This window comes from Giraffa tippelskirchi, chromosome 11 (genome assembly GCF_054371585.1).
Source record: "Giraffa tippelskirchi isolate mGirTip1 chromosome 11, T2T-mGirTip1v1.2.pri, whole genome shotgun sequence".
Lineage (NCBI taxonomy): Eukaryota > Metazoa > Chordata > Mammalia > Artiodactyla > Giraffidae > Giraffa > Giraffa tippelskirchi.
The window spans coordinates 143687971-143709051 of record NC_137285.1 but is presented as its reverse complement, the minus strand read 5'-3'; the positions used below and the strand labels follow the sequence as shown (position 1 = coordinate 143709051).

General features: G+C 40.9%; 1 protein-coding gene, 1 long non-coding RNA gene and 1 other non-coding gene across 9 annotated transcripts in view; all 3 read right to left on the bottom strand.

Annotated features, from left to right (window-relative positions):
* Nucleotides 1-21081, bottom strand: part of HSD17B12 (hydroxysteroid 17-beta dehydrogenase 12) — a 162317-nt gene that overhangs the window by 21441 nt on the left and 119795 nt on the right. For all 7 annotated transcript variants that reach the window (XR_014069645.1, XR_014069646.1, XR_014069647.1 and 4 more), the window contains one exon: nucleotides 5431-5465. Coding sequence is in view for 2 of the 7 variants with exons in the window: in XM_081544991.1 (XP_081401117.1) it covers nucleotides 5431-5465 (35 nt within the window). In the remaining 5 variants the exon portion in view is untranslated. The remainder of the gene's footprint in view (nucleotides 1-5430; nucleotides 5466-21081) is intronic.
* On the bottom strand, nucleotides 5717-12544 carry LOC145527294 (uncharacterized). The gene is made up of 2 exons (XR_014069651.1): nucleotides 9994-12544; nucleotides 5717-7088 (listed from the first exon to the last, which is right to left on the bottom strand). It is a non-coding gene; the product is annotated as an uncharacterized LOC145527294 (long non-coding RNA).
* On the bottom strand, nucleotides 10080-10182 carry LOC145528033 (U6 spliceosomal RNA). Its single transcript, XR_014070112.1, has one exon. It is a non-coding gene; the product is annotated as a U6 spliceosomal RNA (small nuclear RNA).

Sequence of the window (21081 nt, the reverse complement as noted above, 5' to 3'; positions counted from 1 at the left end):
TAGATAATACTCAATTTGGCTAAAAGGGCTGCATATGCCCTTGAACAAAAATCTTATATTCTGTTTCCTTCCTTTCTCACAAATGAAATACAGTTTAAAAGTCTTCCAAAAGTTAAAGTTTAAATGTTATTAAAAACATTTTTAGGGACTTCCCCGTGGTCCAGTGGTTAAGACTCTGAGCTCCCAATGCAGGGAGCCTGGGGTTCGATTCCTGGTCAGGGAACTAGATCCCACATGCTGCAACTAAAGATCCCACATGCTGCCATGAAGACTGAAGATCCTGTGTGCTGCAACTAAGACCCAATGCAACCAAATAAATAAATATTAAAGAAAAAAACAACTATTTTTAAAAAGGAAATCTTGACCTCACCAAAACGGATTTCTAAAATGCCACTCACCAAAGCAATGATTTCAATACAGGAAAATTCACTGCAAGATAATAAAAACCTTGTTCCTGCTTGCAAAATTAATACAGATCAATAGTCAAATATGGTCTGCCACAATTATGGAAGCATGTGCTTTGAATTGTTTACTCCTTGAGGCAAGTGAGATTTTTGTTTCTCAAATATTCTACCCTAATTTAAAAATTTCCAGGGGGTAGAGTTAGTTTGACTTAAGTGAAAAGTCAGAATTGGAAGATACTTTATTCAAAACACAATATTAGTGCTCTAAAATGCATTAAAATGTATAAAGAGAGAATGCACTAGATTTAAGTAAACATGAAACGGACAGCATTTATCACTGGGCCAAAATGACAGCAGAGAAAAAAAACACCCTTTCCACAAAAACACTGTGCTGCAAAGCAGCACTCGTATTTGTTTGTCTTGCAAAAACCCTCCCACACACAAGTCTCTCTTTCTCTCCAAGGATAATGATATTCAACTTAGTTTTGTCTGGATCACAAATAACACCTTTGCAGCGCTGTCTTACTCTCTATACTGTATACAGTATCTATCCTTTACGTAGAGATGGGGATGAACATTTGGGACGGAGAAACACAAAGGACCAGCCTCTAAAATCAACTACTCTATCTAGTGCTAATCCCCCATCTAAGCAGAATTAGTGACGTCAAACTAGTTTCCATGGCACAGCCAGACTCACGACAACTCTGTTATATCAAGCAGAAGGACAAAATGGGTTGCGCTTAATTGCACACAGAAACAAACATAAAACCAAACCCTGGCTAATCTCTCATTTTCCAGGGACTTGGGGAATAATTCTAAGATTGGAAGGTACATTAAGAATATTTGCTGAAGTTCCATAATGAAGACTCCCGATGCTCATATTTCTGAACATTTCCAGTTTGTTATGACAAATATCCAAATAAACAAGTCCAGTAATATTTTCTGTGATACAACCTTCTTAATTCATCATGCTGCTTACTTGCTAACAGCCACACGATGGTGTCTCAGTGGCGTAAGTTATTGAGGATCTACTAGAATTAAAATACTGCAAAGACAAAGCAGAAAACACCAATGCTGATAAGGAAGCACTTTTTCATCTAAAAATATTCTCTTCAATGACTAGCCCTCCCACAAGCCAGACATTAAATACATATAGCCCTATGAAATTCAGTTCCTCGCATTTATAGCCTTCTACCGTTATGCTTTCTAGAATTTCCTAAGTTCGGTGAAATCCCCAATTAGAAAACTCTCCTTAATGATCACTTGGATGAAAGAATTACCAAGCCTCTTTTCTTCCACACATGCCCCACTATTCTATCAGACAGCTGTAGTATCCTTGTGCACAGCTCTTAAACAGTATTGTCATGGAGGAAGTGACAGGTCTCCCATGAAATACGTCCCTGATTTCCGCCTTCCTTGGGACTCTCATCATTGCTCCACACCGCAGGTGAGGAGGGAGAGAGAGGGAGGCTTAAATATTGCTATGAAGCACTGCAACACAAGGTTGGTCCTAATGTGGACAGCTTACAGGATACAGAGAGTGATGGCAGAAAAAGGAGGGTTGTGCAAAAAAGACTACCTCCCAGCTCTTCATATTTTCACTTCTTATCAGGGAGCACTTCAGTCCGCTCTTGGAGGGTCATTACTTTTTTTTTTTTTTTTAAAGCTTAAACGTAACACTGAATATTGGTACAGACAGTTCTCTAACAGGTTCTCAAAAAGACTGAGAAACATATCAAAACAGAGTTCCATGTCAGAAAAGAATCCTGGATCATGGGGGTCAAGTATATAATTAGAACCAGCGATCCAAATATATTATACAAATATTGCTTTGTTGAAGAAAGTTTGCAAACATTTCCCACATGAAAGAGAACTGCCTGCCCTAAAACACCATAACATGTCATAATTCCACCTTAAGTAATACAGTATGAAAGGGGCTATTTTTAGCTTTTCCATGGTTGTTATGGCAACCACCTCCTGGCTCCAGCTGTACACAATGTTTATAATTCCAGGGAAGTGGAAAGAGCAAGTTTCCTCCATAACATAATTATGTACTTTCTACTTCTACGGCAATAATACCACCTTAGTTTGATTATAGAGACTTGTTTAGTGATAGTCAGTTGGCCCTAGGCTATAGCTCGAGAGAGTGTGGAAAGCCACATACATCAGAAGTAGAATCAGTGAAAGGAAAAAAAAAAAACAAAAACAAACCCACCACAACAAAGGACTCTGCTTTTCCTCAATGGAGATACGAAACCTATGGCAACCAACTACAGGAAATAGATCATTTGGGGATGGCTCACAGGGCAGGCTATGATCAAATCACTTACAATGTGTAAGTGAGAATGCTTTGAGATGGTCTGTGAACCTGGAGTCTTTCTTCCCTTTGGGGCACACAGCTGACAAGGCTTCTGGCCTCCCCTGCAGTTAGCTGTAGCCTGTGGCTGATTCTAGACCATGGACCGAGTACAGGAGTCAGGGACACCACTTGCAGGCCTGACCCACGAAATCCTCCATAAAGTCATCCTTCCTCTGTCTTCCCTCATTTGCTGGCTGGGTGCAGATATTTCTGCAGAGAACTGCAAGGCCTATGGAAAGAGTACCATGCCGTGCTTAGTCACTCAGGCGACCCCATGGACTGTAGCCTGCCAGGCTCCTCTGTTCATGGGATTCTCTGGGCAAGAATACTGGAGCGGACTGCCATGCCCTTCTCCAGGGGATCTTCCCAACCAGGGATCAAACCTTGGTCTCTCGCGTTGCAGGCAGATTCTTTACCGTCTGAACCATCAGGGAAACCCAAGGGAAGAGTAGGCTCCCCTCAACTCTAGATGGAAGGAGCCTGAGATCCCTGGATTGACTGTGCAGAGTCCTGATCACTGATCCACACCAGATTGTGATATGAAGGGAGGATCAACCTTTAGAATTTTAAGTCATTGAGATTCTGGGGTGGTCTGTTATAGCAGTTAGCCTGCCTTGACTAATACAACAAGTAACTCCTTTAATTCAAACAGACAGACCTGTTCCTTCTCCTATCCCAGAAGTACCAATTCATAAAACCTCCTTACATTTCTGACTAGTTCTTAGCAGGTGTCACAATCACCCCCATGACATCAGTTTCAATCCACAGCCCATGATAGCTTTCCACCAGATCATTTCACAACCTCGGTGTAAAATCAATTTGATTTCTTAAAGATAAGGATTCAATTCATTTCCCATATGATAAACTTTACTCAGTGAAATGGATGGATCCTTTCCTTTGCATTCTTTGTCTTTATCTAAGGTTTCAGCTACAACTGTGATGGTGGCTCCTAGGTGTACAGAGAGACATGTGAGCACTTTATATCAAGTTATTAACTAATTATGTAGCCTCATGGCACTCAAGGTCTTTGGATCTCACTTTTTATGTCAAATGAGGGGGGATTGGTTTCAATTCAAATACTGAAATTCCATGATTCTTCAAGTCTGATTCGTCATAACCAGTATCTCTTTGGATACGGTTTTTTAACAACATACTTAAAAATTCCTCTGTGAAATGTAACTGTTTCTTTCTTAATGGGTAGAATACTATCCTGAATTTATACTGTGTCACTTGTAGATATCCAAACTAGAATTAAGCTGATGCCTCAAATTTCATCCATCTTGAGTTCTACTCTGTCTGCCCTCACTCTCTATGATCTTTCAGGATTCTGGTCTGGTTTGACCACCATCAATTCCATATCTGACCATCAGGGGCATGCTCAACCATCAGTAAGTAGTTAAAAGGTTTTAAAGGGAAATTTTACTAAAATAAAGCAATTAATAGATACAAAATCACACATAAAATGCAATCACAAACAAAGAGCCTTACTAAAAAGTAGCTACCAACCAAAACGGATTCCGAATTTCAGTTTCCTCATCTGTACAATGGTGGGAGGCTATCAAAGTTATATAAAGCAAACACTTATCGGATTCTCAGTCCAACACCTGGCAAAGAATACGTAATCGATAAACATAAGCTGTAAATCCTTGCCTGAAGCTGGTTCATGGAGATTCCTTCACAGAAGTAGGGTCCCTGGCTCTCTGCAAATCTATGATTCCTCTGTATCTCTCCCAAACTCAAAGCCATTTTGCACAGCAAGGATGACTGTGAAACCCTACATTTAGCAAATGACCAAGCAAGCCTATCCCTTTGCAACAGGTTTTCTTTGAAAGCTTAGCCATCACTCAGTCTTCTCCAAGGGAGGAACAGAATTTAATTCCCATCTTATACTTCCTGCTATTCCTAACATAAGGACTTAGCAACACATTTCTCAAGAGAAATGAAGACATCTAGCAAATCCTAGTGGAAGGGAAGGGAAGGGAAGGGAAGTCGCTCAGTCGTGTCCGACTGTTTGCGACCCCGTGGACTGCAGCCTACCAGGCTCCTCCGTCCATGGGATTCTCCAGGCAAGAATACTGGAGTGGGTTGCCATTTCCTTCTCCAGGGGAATCCTAGTGGAACCCAATACAAATACAACTGGAGCTGGAGGACATAGCCTTTTTTCTCCAAGGGTGGGGGTTGGGGAGGCTGACCCCTTAAGTTCACTTTATAACATGCCTAAATTCCTCATACATCCTTTCTCCCATAACAGAAAAACCAGAGGATGGGCGGGGCGGCGGGGAGAGTCTCGCTTCACCAAACTCCACTGAGCTGGGCTCTGACAGCATACCGCTTTAAGAAGGCATTCCCGGGAATATCCCAGGAACTCTATCCGCCCCCTCAGAAGAGCAGGCAATTGAGTTAGTGATGGTGACTCAGGCAGGCTTTTTAATCCTGATGTAAAAGAATCACTACCACCCTGGTGAGGGAAATAAAAAAGGAATCGAGGGGAAAAGGCCTCTGCCACCGGATGACTCATGCCCCACCGTGTGACTCGCCTGGCACAGTACTCTGTCACCAAGACATGGAGGAGAGGTTCATTAGTCACTTTAATGAAATTTTCAAAGAAAGGATTCTCCCTATAAATAATCATGAGCTTGAGTGTTTGTGTGTGAGCTTATGACTCACCTTTCTACCATGCCAGGCAGGACCAGCCGTGTCATCTGTGAAAGAGAAAAACAAAACATCCATGGTGAGTGAGGATGCAGGCCGCCGAGAGTGGAGAGAACCTGCCCACGCAAACAAGGAGGCAATCACTGAGCTGCTCTGCCATATCTACAGACAGCAGTTTATTTTATAGACCTCATATATATATTGGGTTGGCCAAGAATTTCAATTGGGTTTTGCCATACCTTCTTATGGAAAAACCTGAATGAACTTTTTTTTTTGTTTTTTTTGGTAGATAAGAGATGGATTTATTTACAGAGAAACACACTCCACAGACAGGGCCATGCAGAAGGCAAGAGCGACCTTGGGGGAAACACACTCCACAGAGTGTGGGCCATCACTAAGGTAAGAGTGGCCCTGACTGAACTTTTCCAAGAGTGCATAAAAAAGAACCAGAGGAAATTACTGGAGATAACACTGGAAACACTTTCAGCGAACCTGGCTAAAATTAGTCTTGCCTGAAATGTAATACTGGCATGGAGATCTTCAAATAAGTAAGGACTTATGGTGAAATCCATGTCTCCCAAATTACATTCTCAGTAAACGACATATGTTACAAGAAATATCCTGCCTATCAAACTTACTTAAGCTTTCTAATCCTAACAGATCAAATAACTTTTTCCTATCAAAAAACCTTTAGGAGAATGCCATAGAGTGACATGTAGGCAAATATTAAGTCTATCTTCACACATATTTCTCCTCTTGCTCAAGCTAATTGTGAGTAAAATGCATCCTTAAAGAAAGTTGATATTATCTGTCATCTTAAATAACCAACAATGAAAAAAGGGGCACAAGCATTTTTTTATTGGCTGAGCCAAGCAATATGCAGGATCTTAGTTCCCAGACCAGGGCTTAAACCTTGGCCCTCTGCTGTGGAAGCACAGAGTCCTAACCATTGGACTATCAAGGAATTCCATGGACACCCTCATTTTTAAAGGACTTCATGACTGTTGCCTAAATATACATACTATGATGAGAGAAACTATTAATACTTCTAAACTCTGTTTTAAGATATTATTAACGCAGAAAAGTTAAGACATCCACTGGTTTAGTCAAGGCCACATCACAGTTAAGTGCCTAAGTCGGAACATGAACTCTGGACTCCTGCACACCATCAGCTCTCAAAGAAGCAAATGCTGTTTTCTTACAGAGAAGTTTGCATGCATGCCAGGCACAGGAATCTCAAGCTTTCTATCTTGAATAACATTATGTCTTAATTAAAATAGCATTCTGACAAAGACAGCATTCTTTTCCTAGAAACACTTCAAAGAAAGAAAACGCATCCAGACTTCACCAACAAAGAACCTGCTCTGCAGAACTCTCAACTCAGAGGTCAACTTTGGAGCTGCCTCATGCACTTTTCCAGGAAGGACGTGAATTTGAACCGACACTGTGTCATAATAGGAGAACACACTGCCACCTTCTAAACAGACAAAGTGGTGTCTTCAAAGCCTAGGGGGATCGTTTCAACAGAAGTATCTGATGTGGCCAAATCTTCCAGGTTAAAAAAAAGGAGACACTGTAAGAAAAGAGTTTGGCCTGAAGCATCTCCAATCTTCCTCCTTCTGTAATGCCGTAATCTCACATAGTTCAGTTCAGTCGCTCAGTCGTGTCTGACTCTTTGCAACCCCATGGACTGCAGCACACCAGGCTTCCCTGTCCATCACCAACTCCCGGAGCTTGCTCAAACTCATGTCCATCGAGTCAGTGATGCCATCCAACCATTTCATTCTCTGTCGTCCCCTTCTCCTGCCTTCAATCTTTCCTAGCATCAGGGTTTTTTACAAGGAGTCAGTTCTTTGCATCAGGTGGCCAAAGTATTGGAGTTTCAGCTTCAACATCAGTTCTTCCAGTGAATATTCAGGACTGATTTCCTTTAGGATGGACTGGTTGGATCTCCTTGCAGTCCAAGGGACTGCAATCTCATATAAGGTGATATATATAATGAACCTAGCACAGCCAGCCAGCACAAAGCAGGCCCTGACAGGAAACTGTTCCTTGTTGCCAGCGCATACTCTTCTTTCAGGACACAGCACCACTAAGTCCCCAGGCCCCCCTTAAGCTTGCTGTGCTCGACAGCTGAGAGCAAAAAACGTAACACATTTTGAGGTCATCCAGTTCAACTCACCACACAGAAGTTTCTGGACAGTTCCAGCAATGTTGTCAAGCGCCTCAACTGGGAGCTTCTTAGGGTAAAAGAACTGCTCTAAAATTAGAGTGTCGTGATGACTGTAGGACTGTGTAAGTTCGCTAAAAACCATTCAACTATAGACGTAAAGTGAATGAATCGTAAAGTGTATAAATCATCCCTCAATAAAGCTGTTTTTTAAAGCAAATCTTAATAATCATATGGATAAAAGTTAAAGAAGTGGAATCACAAATACATTTGGTGTTAATTTATCAAACACAAGAAATAAAAGAGCTCTCAAAACGCTTTATGCATATCAACTCATGGTCTGGAGCAAAACAAAGTAATAAAACAGGCATTCTTCCATTCAGTAGAGGGCACGTTAGTGTCTTGGATCAGGGCTGGGTGATGGGAGCTCACGATGGAGTAGGAGAACAGGTATTTATATAAATAAATCCTTACCAGACAGTGTTATGAGTGAGACGGTAGGGTTAAGGACAGAGGGCAGCAACACTTAGGAGAGGGACTAGTTATGTCTGGGGAAACTGGCCGAGCTTCACAGATTATGGTTCAGTTACATTCTGAAAGAATAAACAAGAGTTCACTAGGTAGGAGAAAAAATTTCATATCAAGGGAATAGAATGTAAAACTTACAATGTATGCTATAGAATTTATGTATTAAAAAAACTTTTGTTGAATGGGTCAAGAATAAAAAGAAGTAAAAATAATGTGCATGCCATTATATATGTCCTGCAATCTGCATATCATACTACGTCACAGACAGTTTCCCGTGCTAGTACAAACAGACACCAGGTATGGTAACGGTTGTGGGGGATTTTTCTTCATAGGGATAGACTATATGCATTTTCAGCAGTATCTGAACACATATTTTATTTAATACATTTCATCAGGGGACCATAATGCTTAGGCTCATGTATTATAAGGAGGTCCGCAGCATTTTGTGAGGAAGAGTTGTTGAACAGTTCCCCCAGCGTCCTGAGATACACAGAAACAAGATGAGGAAGAAGAAGAAGAATGATAAATAAAAATGTTCTCATCCAAGGGTAGGGTGAGGAAATGAAACTTGTTATGTGCGAAGCAGCAAAGCGGAGTTGACGGGGAGCCACTGACCACCTACCTTTCCTGCACAAAAGGAGAGGAGGAGGGATGGGGTTTGTAGGTAGTGATCAATCTGGAGGACTACCAGGAAAGTCTACAAGATCTGCTGATGGAGTCCTTTATCCTGACCAGTGATCTCAGTACCACTTGAATATTTAATAACTGGTTGTGCAGAGTTTAAAAGTTCAATTCAAGTTCTTTTTTCCCCAAGACATAGATGTACACATTTAAATACAGTCCAATAAGAAATGGCACTTTAAGCTGGGCTATTAAGGAAATACAAATGCACACTTTGGGAGCTATTTTTTCCTTATACTGTGTGCATGTCATCTATGAAATGTCTCCTTTCTGAATGGTAAAAAGTACCCAGGAAATGATCAGAGACAAAATAAAACCTTGTAAGATATTATCTTATTTACAAAATTATATCAACAGCATGCTAAACATTAACTCAGTCCTGATGGTTGTTAATGTGTGGATAGCTTCAAAATATATTCACTTTTTCTTCCAGTTTTATTTGAGATATAATCCACATAACTTTTTTTACTAGTTTAAGGTACACATCATGAAACTGAAGGAGGAGAGGGAAAAAAAGTGGCTTAAAACTCAACATTCAAAAAACGAAGATCATGGCATCTGGTCTCATCACTTCATGGCAAATAGATGGGGAAACAGTGGAAACAGTGACATGCTTTATTTTGGGGGGCTCCAAAATCACTGCAGATGGTGACTGCAGCCATGAAATTAAAAGACGCTTGCTCCTTGGAAGAAAAGCTGTGACAAACCCAGACATCATATTAAAAAGCAGAGACATTACTTTGCCAACAAAAGTCCGTCTAGTCAAAGCTATGGTTTTTCCAGTAGTCATGTATGGATGTGAGAGTTTGACCATAAAGAAAGCTGAGTGCCAAAGAATTGATGCATTTGAACTATGGTGTTGGAGAAAACTCTTGCGAGTCCCTTGGACAGCATGGAGATCAAACCAGTCAATCCTAAAGGAAATCAGTCCTGAATATTCACTAGAAGGACTGATGCTAAAGCTGAAACTCCAATACTTTGGCCACCTGATGCGAAGAACTGACTCCTTGAAAAAGACCCTGATTCTGGGAAAGATTGAAGGCAGGAGAACAAGGGGATCACAGAGGATGAGATGGTTGGATGGCATCACCGACTCAATGGACATGAGTTTGAGCAAGCTCCGGGAGCTGGTGATGGACAGGGAAGCCTGGCGTGCTGCAGTCCACGGGGTCCCAAAGAGTCAGACACAACTGAGTGACTGAAATGAACTGAACTGAAGATACACATCATAAGGATATATGTATACACTGTAAGATGATTACCACAATAAAGTTTAGTTAACATCAAACATACAGAATGCTTTACTATCTGTGTGTCATCCTTGCACAGCGGCCATGCTAATCTTCCCTGTATCATTCCAATTCAAGTATCTCTACTGCTGAAATGAGTGCTGAAATAAGTCTTTCTGTTCTTGTTATTCAGTCACTAAGTTGTGTCCGATACTGTGGACTGTAGCCCATCAGGCTCCTCTGTCCCTGGGATTTCCCAGGCAAGAATACTGGAATGGGAAGCTACTTCCTTCTCCCTAGTCTTTATACAAGTGAATTAAAACTGAAGAAGTTTTAATAACACAAAGGAAGAAGCAGTGTTTTCAATGCCTTGCTATTAAAGGGCCAGAAATACTTGTTGCAATCCTCATTTGAACAAATGATTCATCATCAAAGATGGAAATTCATGCATGAAAAGGCTAAATTCTTTTGTATTTGTCAGTGGCTTCTCCTCTTAAATTCTGTTTCTAAATTATTTCTCCTTGCCATAAAATAGAGTATCTGCTTGGATCTGTCAGATATAACAACACTGAAAAGCCTAGGAAGAGTTAACCTGAAATCCGCAGGCTTTCATAAGGCTGATTAATGCCTTCGTCTATACTTAAATTATCTTTCTTTCTACTCAGAATACACGTCATAATAAATTCAATTTCAAGCATTCTTTGTTGGGGTATGTGCATACAAATAATTCTTAATATTCTGTGTGTAAGTAGAGAGGCTTCACTACGTTAACATCAAATTAAATTCTCTCTAACGTCAAGTCTTACATAGGATATTTAAATTAAGCTATTAGTAGCCTCATTTTACTTTATATGCATCAATTGGTATCTTGATGGCTGGTTATTTATACCATATACCAAGTGTTTCTGTGAAATCTCACTATCTGAACTCCACCTCACAGCTTACAAGCTGTTTCTGGAGTTAACTCAATATGCTAATTTTAGGCCATCTGCAGGTGATAATTGCTGTACCAGGAAAAATTTTGTTCCTCTTAAGATACTGCTAAAATAAGGTTACCATAACTTGTAAGTTCAGTGGTTAAAAATATCAAAAATAGTAGTAAACATGACTTCTATGCTTGTTTTCTTCTACTGAAGGTCATTTCCAACAGTATACAGCAGACGATGTAAATTTAATTTTTTCCTCAAAAGTAAATAAAAGTCCCATAATAGCACCTCTACGACAATGGCAGCTTCAAATTCTTGCAGAAAAAAACAAATGTTTCCTATTCATAGAGACATATTTTTTAGGGACAGTTTCATCAATCCTTACCACAAAAAAGTCCTAGAAGCCTAAATCAAAGGGAGAAAAGTTGATACATGCTATTTCACACCAAGATATTATAATCACTTTGCATGCAAGCCTGGCATAGTCTTCACCAATGATAGCTCAATTGAGAATTCCTCTTGGGGACACACAACACATATTCTATTTCAAGAATTATATATTTACTGCCACAGCTATGTATGTTCTGGCTGGGAAATAAGTAAGAGGCTGATGTAGCTCATACAAAAATCAAAATCAGTTTTATTATATCATTCAGTTGAGATAACCTGACTCAAAAATGCACTGGCTGACCTAGAAAATCCTTTAAAATGTCATATTAAAATGTATCCATCTTAGTATTTTGAAATATTTCTTCCATTTTTGGCAACTGCTTGCATTGCTTCTGCAATCAGAAGAGCCCCTACAACTAATGTTATTTCTAAAAGTAATTAACACGAATAAATTTTTTTCTTTTTCATTTCTCTGGCATCAGTAATCAAGAATTTGTAGAAAGAATCTTATTTTATACTCAAAAGCCAATCCAAGTTTCCCACTTTTTTAGTTTGGTATGAAAACCGATACCTACACAAGTGAATCATGCATATTATTTTATAAGCAAATTATTTTTGTATCGTGTGACCTCTTCTGTTTTGTCATTTTTTTTGGAGAGAACAGTATAAAGAAAACATTAGTGCATAAAGCTCAAAGAGATAACTAAAAACCCAAATGAAAAGATTAAAATTCAAGATACTTTAGTTAAAATAAGAAGACCATATTGACAGCTGTATCACCATTATATAGAAATAGGAGATAAAGCGTAACAACTTGCTCTGGAATCTGGGCAAAGCCCCAGGAATCCAGGCTTCTTGTACAAATAGTTAGGACACCACAAACAGCCATTTTGTCCACTGCTGCCCTGCCCTCTACCCGAGAGAAACCCACGTGGAGTGAACAGGATCTGAATTCAAGCAACTGAAAAACGAACCCACACAAATGAAAAGGAAACAGATACAAATGCCTTAAGCAAATTTTCAGTTGGAATCATTAACAATAACTTTTTAAAACCACAGTATAATAGTGCAAAGAATTACATAAGGTAACAACGATGTTACACAATGCCTGTTCTGGAGAAATTCGGTGGTAACTCCACTGGAAGTCATACTAGAATGACACAGCACACATTTCCTTTGATGAAATGTATAATTTGAGCTCCAGTACCAAGAATACAACTTAATTATAAATTCTTAGAATCTCATATGTATGGCTAACAGAATACTTACCACACGTGGGGTGAGAAGCTTAATGAGATTGAGTTTTTAGACGGCTTTGAGACCTAAGTATTATTTGCCTCTCCTATACCAATGTTTAGGTCTTTGTGAAGGTTATCAGTCCTTCTTGTCAAAGTTATCAACCCTCTCTGCCATTTCCCCCATCCCATATTACTGAACTTGAAAGTCAATCCCATACTATAAAAAACAATACTTTTTCTTTGATAATAAATTCTGGTTTAATTTTTTTTTTAATAACAAAAGAAAAAGCAAAGAACTTTCCAGAACAGAGAACTGGATGCCAACTAATAATGAAGAATCTAAAGCCATAATTTTTACACTCTAAACAAAAATGAAAATAAAAAGAACATATATACTATCACACACTATTTTTCCAAGTTTGTTGTTCAATCATTAAGTCGTGTCCAACTCTTTGTGACCGATGGACTGCAGGTCACCAGGCTTCCCTGTCCTTCACTATCTCCCGGAATTTGCTCAAACTCATGTCCATTGAGCCGGTGATACTATCCAACCAATATACTGAGAGTTTCTATTGCTTACTTTTTCCCCAAATAAGCTGACTTCTCCAAAAGTGACAGATTTGGAGGAGAAAAGAAGGCCTAAGTTTCTCACAGAGATTTTTACACGTTCACTCATTTATAAGGCATTTCTTCTTTAAACAAGCTTTACTTGGAGCTGCAAAGAACCTTGGAATCTCCAACTATTAGCTCATTTTTTAAAGATGAAAACTGTGGAAAGAGTGGTGGTCCTGTATTTTGGCAAACCCATCATTTTGTATTTGTGCCTGAAGCAGCCTATTACTCTGAGACTCTTAGGGCTAAATATGCTCCCCAATTTGGAAACTGTTAACAGCTTAGTGATAACTGCTTTCAAATGGATTTAAAGGCTCTAGATATTAACCTGAAATGTGTTTCTTCCGAAAAGCCCTGGGCAGGGGCAGTGGTGAGAAGCATACTCTCCTTCCTACAATTGATAATTTCCTATTGTGTTAACTTGAATTCTTGGGGCAGAGTTGGAGGATAACTTCTTAGCATAATCCCTAAATTAAATACAACTAGACTGCTAAACAGACTTCCCTGGTGGCTCAGACGGTAAAGCATCTGCCTACCATGTGGGAGACCTGGGTTCGATCCCTGGGTCAGGAAGATCCCCTGGAGAAGGAAATGGCAACCCACTCCAGTACTCTTGCCTGGAGAATCCCATGGACGGAGGAGCCTGGTGGGCTACAGTCCATGGGGTCGCAAAGAGTCAGACACAACTGAGCAACTTCACTTCACTTCAGCCTGCTGAACAGTCTCCTGATGGATTTCCAAATTAATAGAGGGCTCCCCCTACTGGTACTAAGTGACATGCCAGAGGCAAATCCATGTTTTTTAAAAAGTAAACAAATCATTTTCTTGTGTTTTCATTCGTCCATCCAGCCAAACATTTATTACTATTATCTACTCCATGGGCAGGATATAGCATTATGGCTAAAGTGACATACAGTGAATACACAGTGGTATCATGAGAAAAAAAAATTGGCTTTTCAAAAGCAGGCAAAGGGTCTCATACTCCAAGTGATTTGATTTCAGACAATCATAGGGATGGAAGAGATGGATTTAAGTCAAAGCCATTCTAATTCTTCAAGTCCTCCAAGCAAGCAATGATTCAGTCTGAATACTTGGACTTACTGAACAGGGGGGAACCATGAACTCAAATGCCTAAAAGGGCCAAGTGGGTGACACAGAACAGGCCAGTGGGTCAGACAATAGGGGCAGGTGGGGACTGTGGTGATCTGGAGAGTGCAAGCCCAACTACTGAGCACGTTCCGCTGTTATTCAGCTCTGATCACTCGCTGCCAAGCAGCAGTTCAGGTCTGTGTCACCCTCCTTTCAAAGTTTTCCCAAGAGAAGCTAGAAAGTTTGGAAATGTTCTAAATTTGAACACACTGCTGGAGCCAACCAAAATATATTAGTAGCCCACATCCAGCCCACAGACTATGGATTTGTATCCTTTGACCCAGAATTAGAAGGAACTCACCTTCCACCCACCCCCCTTCTGGCAGATCCAAAGCTTAGGAAGTTCTCACAGCTCACTTCAGGGTAAGTGTCAGCAACCGATCTAAGGCCAGCCTTGCAGGGCCCCACAATTAAGTGTGATCCTTATTTCCAAAGGACTAGAATTTTCCGTTTTTAAATTTATTCACTGATTTATTCAAAAAGCATTTGCTGTACACCTGCCGTGTGTGAGAGCTAGGGCTGGGAAATGGCAGAGAACGAAAAGGACCTGGTCCCAGACCTTACAACCTCTAGAGACACTCAGCGAAGAACGAAGTGCTGAGGGAAAGGGAAACACACAGCGCGCGATGGAATAGCACCGCTGAGACTTCACCGAGGCTAGAGGCTCCCTGCCCCTTCCCCACCGCTAAGTGTGTAATGCTTTAGCTGAGAACTGAAGAGTGAGGAGAATTAGTGAAGCGGGAGACAAGCGAGTCTCCTATGCAGAGGGAACAGCCCGAGGGGACGCTAGACTGAGACTAGTTCAAGAGACTGAGCACAGCACTTGGAGGAGAAAGACCGGAGGTGAAAGGGAGACGTGGGGAGGAGCCAAATCAACGTAGGCCCTTCCCAACAGGTCCCGCTAAAGGTTCTGGACTCGAGGGAAAGAAGTCACGGAGAGGTTTAACAGCGGTGTGGTAAGACCCAGAGTACAATAATAACACTTTGGCTGGAGCATGGAGACTGGACTGGAGGAAGATAAGCTGGCTGGTTAGGCTATTTGAGTGGTTCCCACTGAGAAATGTTAAGGCGCTTGGAATCTGGAAGGAATCACTGGGTAAGTTGATTTGCAAAACAGTTAGGAGGTTGAGCTAACTGGCCTTGATTGAGTGTGTGTGTGTGTGTGTGTGTGTGTGTGTGTGATGTCTGGAAGGAATCATTGGGTGAGCTGATTTGCAAAACAGTTAGGAGGTTGAGCTAACTGGTCTTGATTGTGTGTGTGCGCGTGCGCGCATGCATGTGCATGTGTGTGTGTGATGTCACGCTTCCCTTCTCCAAGCTAAACATCTCTACTTCAACTACTCCACTTTGGCTGATTATCTGATGAAGGAAGAATTAAATTCTGATCCCCTGCTTAAGACTCTTCCTCCCCGTTCCCAAATAAAACAAGACTGAGTGGTACTTCACTGTAAGTGGAAATTGTTAATAAATTTTACCTTGGATCCCACCCACCTATTTCTCTGCTCTGAGAAAGGTAATAAAGAAAGTAGGACAGCCCCTGTATTTGTCAGAATGATAGTCTGGAAATTTCCTAAGGGATCTGAGTGTAGGTAGGGCCACTCCCTATTGTCCAGCATATTCACCAACCCTAGTAGTAGCTTCAAGGCCCAGCCCCTTCAGAAGGGATGGCTTTCCCATTCTTAGATAAGCTATGGAAAAGGCTTGGGCTGTGTTCATTTCAAAAGGAGTGAAGAGTTTATGGTGTCCTTGAGGTTCTTATACTGTCATTAAAGAAACCAAAGAACCATTAGGCCTCGAGAAGGAAGGCAATGCTCAATTTGGCAGATGTTACAACAAGTGATCTCAAATCAGTGACAAACAGCATGGAGAAGATCCATTTCAGAACTAGTTTTCGGATTTGGTGCTGAGTGTGCTACCTGATTGAAAGTGGACTTGGATCGATATATACCTGCCTCTGAAGTTGTGGCGTGTTCCCCCTTTTCTATGATTTTTCTTATAATAACCAATAGCAATACCACAATTTCATCTGCAAACTCTTTCAGTATTCCGAGATGGAAACTCCTTCCAGGCATAGTGAAGTGAAAGTTGCTCAGTCGTGTCTGACTCTTTGCGACCCCATGGACTGTAGCCTGCCCAGCTCCTCTGTCCAAAGAATTCTCCAGGCAAGAATAATGGAGCAGGTAGCCATTCCCCTTCTCCAGGGGATCTTGCCCACCCAGGGATCAAACCCAGGTCTCCTGCATTACAGGTGGATTCTTCACCAACCGAGCCACCAGGAAGCCCCTCCAGGCATAAAACCCGAACTACTGTAGAAGTGTGTGGTTTAACATCTGGAGGTTTAATTATCTCTAAACTCTACCATTTCTGGTCTGAAGGTCACTGATCTTGAGGAGAAATGAGCCTTAACCTTTGATTTTAGTCACAGAACATCTGAAATCACAAAAAAGCCCTGGCCAGAAGGACCTTTCTTCCAGTTGAAGGCTGATCTTCTGGCCATATCAGTCACCTTTATGAAGAATTTTCATACCATTGCTCTCCCGACCTTGGCACTTACCTGCTCTACAGGGAATAAGAACAAGACTGAATTTAACCCTGAAGGTACTAAGATAAAAACTACAAAGCAGGCAACAAGGCTTCTAAATACCTCTTGGATTACCTCAACTAACCTAGTAAAGGGAAAGCCCAGTTAAGCAAGTCATTAAGAGAGAAAAAAAGGAATAATTCTAAATTATTGAATAAGATGAAAAGTGAAACGATCAGATGGGACTGGAGAGATAAAGGCCTGGGAGAGCTAATCTGGACTCCTCAACTGAACATCAGGGGTCTAGAGTCACCACTATGCTTGTTAACATTTCTTCCTCCATATTCTGTGGACCACTCATCGCCACTTCATCCAGTGATGACCTGTAAATCCTTTGGCCAGGACATTGCAGTTTTATTCTTCCTCTGTTGGAATGGGGGACTTTGATGATTTTTATCATCATCTGACCTATTGATACAGGGACAGGAACACATGCACCAGGCAGTAATCCTGGAATGCCAAGCCAGGTCATTCAATGCTCATGGTACAGCACAAGACTTCCAACCAGATGCTGGGCCCTACCCAGCAAATATCTCCAAATTAGGGGCGCAAACCCAAGGTCACAGGGAAGCTCATCTCTCCAACCTTTCCTGGCACGCTTCTCAGCCAGTCAGCCCCTAGCATGTGGTTTGCTGAGGAGATAAAACTTGAACCATCACGGATGGACAGAAGATGTCATTCTCTTTCGTATATAAGCCTTTTTTAACACTTTTATTAAGGCATTAGGACATAGACATCCATGCCCTGGGTCCCCTGATGTCCAACCACCAGAAAACCTTATAAGATTCTAGACCAATTTTCATCTCCTTCTAAGTCACCTCGGAGCTCCGAACAACCATTGCTACTGAAAATGTAGCCCTGGACCTGCAACATTTCACAGTCAACTGAAGGACAACAGGAACAATTCATCAAAATACACTATAGGGCAAATCACAGCAGCACGAAAGAACACTAAACCTGGGAGCGTCAGACACACAGCCCCATCGAGGTGAATGCCCCTTCTCAGTATAAACAAGATCAACACACGTGCCGTAAAATACACACTGCCATGCCACTCTGCCACTAGAACTGTCTTTCTAAAATGTACACCAGATCACACTTTATTTCTACTTTAAGGCTCTCCACCCTCTTGAGCACAGCACTCGAGGACCTGAACAATCATGTCCTAACTTACTTTCCTGACTTCTGGTAAGCCACTGCACATCACTCACCTCACGCTGTTTGAGTCAAACTATTGCCATCCTTGAATAGTCAGTCAAATGTGCTACAAATGACCTGGGTCCTGCCTATGGTACAATGAAAACTGATTGGCTGTCCTCCAGATGGTACTAATTCCATGATAAATAAATCAAGCATTTTGAACTGTTTTTCCACTAAAAGCGCCCATCACAAACAGACAGGAAAATGCATATTTACATGAAAGATAAATTAAAAGATTCTTCATCCTTTGGCTGAACGAAGAAGCATTTTTGAATAGCAAACTCCCTTAGTGCTTTGCAAATGGGATTTGACTTGCAAAAAGAGGTTAACAGACAAACTTTTAAAGCATATATCCATCTCTTCTGCTGGTGATATTTCTTGTCAGTATGGCTCACAATATGATAGGGTGTGATGTTTAGTAAGTTTGGCGTTTGTCTCCACTGACTCCTTTCATGGGAAAAAGCATCTATGCCCATGGGATAAAAGAAAGTGAAAGAAGAAGAATGGAGAGGTGGGAGGAGCATTTTATCATCTGTCAAGATACCAGGACTGATGTCTTGTCATTATTTCATCATTATGGTAAAGAAAACTGAGGATCCTCTCCAGTGCGGTGGACTGGCAGTGCTTCACCCACACTTCCCGCCCCTGTACTACTCATGTGTAAGCAGGGCCATGAGGTGACCACCACCAGTACATGCTGATCGGTGCTCAGATGCTGCTCAAAGGATCAGGTGTGTGACCACAGAGCACAGCAAGCTGAGCGGTTCTCAGAGATCAAGGTCAGGACCTTGGCCTTTTTATCACTACTACTCCGTAGACTGCCAGCCCAAAGTGTATGCTTTGGGAGACAGAGGCAGCCAGGGTTTCTTTTTCTTTTTTTTGTACAATTTTTTTTTAAATTTTACATCGGAGTATAATTGTTTTACAATGCCGTGTTAGTTTCTGCAGTGCAATGAAGTGAATCAGCTACATGTATACATATATCCCCTCTCTTTTGGACCTCCCTCCTTTCCCCAGGCCCCGTCATCCCACCCATCTAGGTCATCACAGAGCACTGAGCTGAGCTCACCGTGCTATACAGCAGCTTCCCACTAGCTGTCTGTTTTACACCTGGTAGTGTGTTTATGTCAAACCGAGTCTCCCAGCTCAACCCACCCTCCCCATCCCCCAACTGTGTCCACACATCCGTGCTCTTCAACTGTATCTCGATCCCCGCTCTGGAACTAGGTTCATCTGTACCATTTTTCTAGATTCCACACACGTGTGGTTAATATATGATACTTGTTTTTCTCCTTCTGACTTACTTCAGTCTGTATGGAGATTGCGGGAGAAGATACTAATTAATGGATATAGAGCAAAAACTTTACACTGTTTCTCTGACAGAGGAATTAAAATGATCAGGAGACTAATATAGAGCTAGCACTAACAATTCTATAAAATACAATTTAAAAACACTTGAACATGTTTTTCATCATTACTTCGTTATAATATATTATGAAACACATGTACATAATATAACACCCATTATTTTTTTAATTAATTAATTTATTTTAATTGGAGGCTAATTACTTTACAATATTGTAGTGGTTTTTGCCATACATTGACATGAATCAGCCATGGGTGTACATGTGTTCCCCATCCTGAACCCTCCTCCCACCTCCCTCCCCATCCCATCCCTCAGGGTCATCCCAGTGCACTGGCCCTGAGCACCCTGTCTCATGCATAGAACCTGGACTGGCAATCCATTTCACATATGGTAATATACATGTTTCAATGCTATTCTCTCAAATCATCCCACCCTCGCCTTCTCCCACACAGTCCAAAAGTCTGTTTTTTACATCTGTGTCTCTTTTGCTGTCTTGCATATAGGGTCATTGTTACCATCTTTCTAAATTCCATATATATGCATTAATATACTGTATTGGTGGTTTTTTTTCTGACTTACTTCACTCTGTATAATAGACTCTAGTTTCATCCACCTCATTAGAACTGATCCAAATGTATTCTTTTTAATAGCTGAATAATATTCCATTGTGTATATGTACTACAGCTTTCTTATCCATTCGTCTACCAATGGACATCTAGGTTGCTTCCATGTTCTAGCTATTGTAAACAGTGCTGAGATGAACATTGAGGTGCAAGTGTTTCTTTCAATTCTGGTTTCCTCAGTGTGTATGCCCAGCAGTGGGATTGCTGGGTTATATGGCAGTTCTATTTCCAGTTTTTAAGGAATCTCCACACTGTTCTCCATAGTGGCTGTACTAGTTTGCATTCCCAGCAACAGTGTAAGAGGGTTCCCTTTTCTCCACACCCTCTTCAGCATTTATTGTTTGTAGATTTTGATAGCAGCCATTCTGGCTGGCATGAGATGGTACCTCATTGTGGTTTTGATTTGCATTTCTCTGATAATGAGTGACGTTGAGCATCTTTTCATGTGTTTGTTAGCCATCTGTATGTCTTCTTTGGAGAAATGTCTGTTTAGTTCTTTGGCCCACTTTTTTGATTGGGTAGTTTATTTTTCTAGAATTGAGCTGCAGGAGCTGCTTGCATATTTTTGAGATTAATTCTTTGTCAGTTGCTTCGTTTGCTATTATTATCTCCCATTCTGAAGGCTGTATTTTCACCTTGTTTATAGTTTCCTTCATTGTGTAAAAGCTTTTAAGTTTAATTAGGTTCCATTTGTTTATTTTTGCCTTTATTTCCATCACTCTGGGAGGGTGGATCACAGAGGATCCTGCTGTGATTTATGTCAGAGTATTTTGCCTATGTTTTCCTCTAAGAGTTTTATAGTTTCTGGTCTTACATTTAGATCTTTAATCCACTTTGAGTTTATTTTTGTGTATGGTGTTAGAAAGTGTTCTAGTTTCATTCTTTTACAAGTGGTTGACCAGTTTTCCCAGCACCACTTGTTAAAGAGATTGTCTTTTCTCCATTGTATATTCTTGCCTCCTTTGTCGAAGAT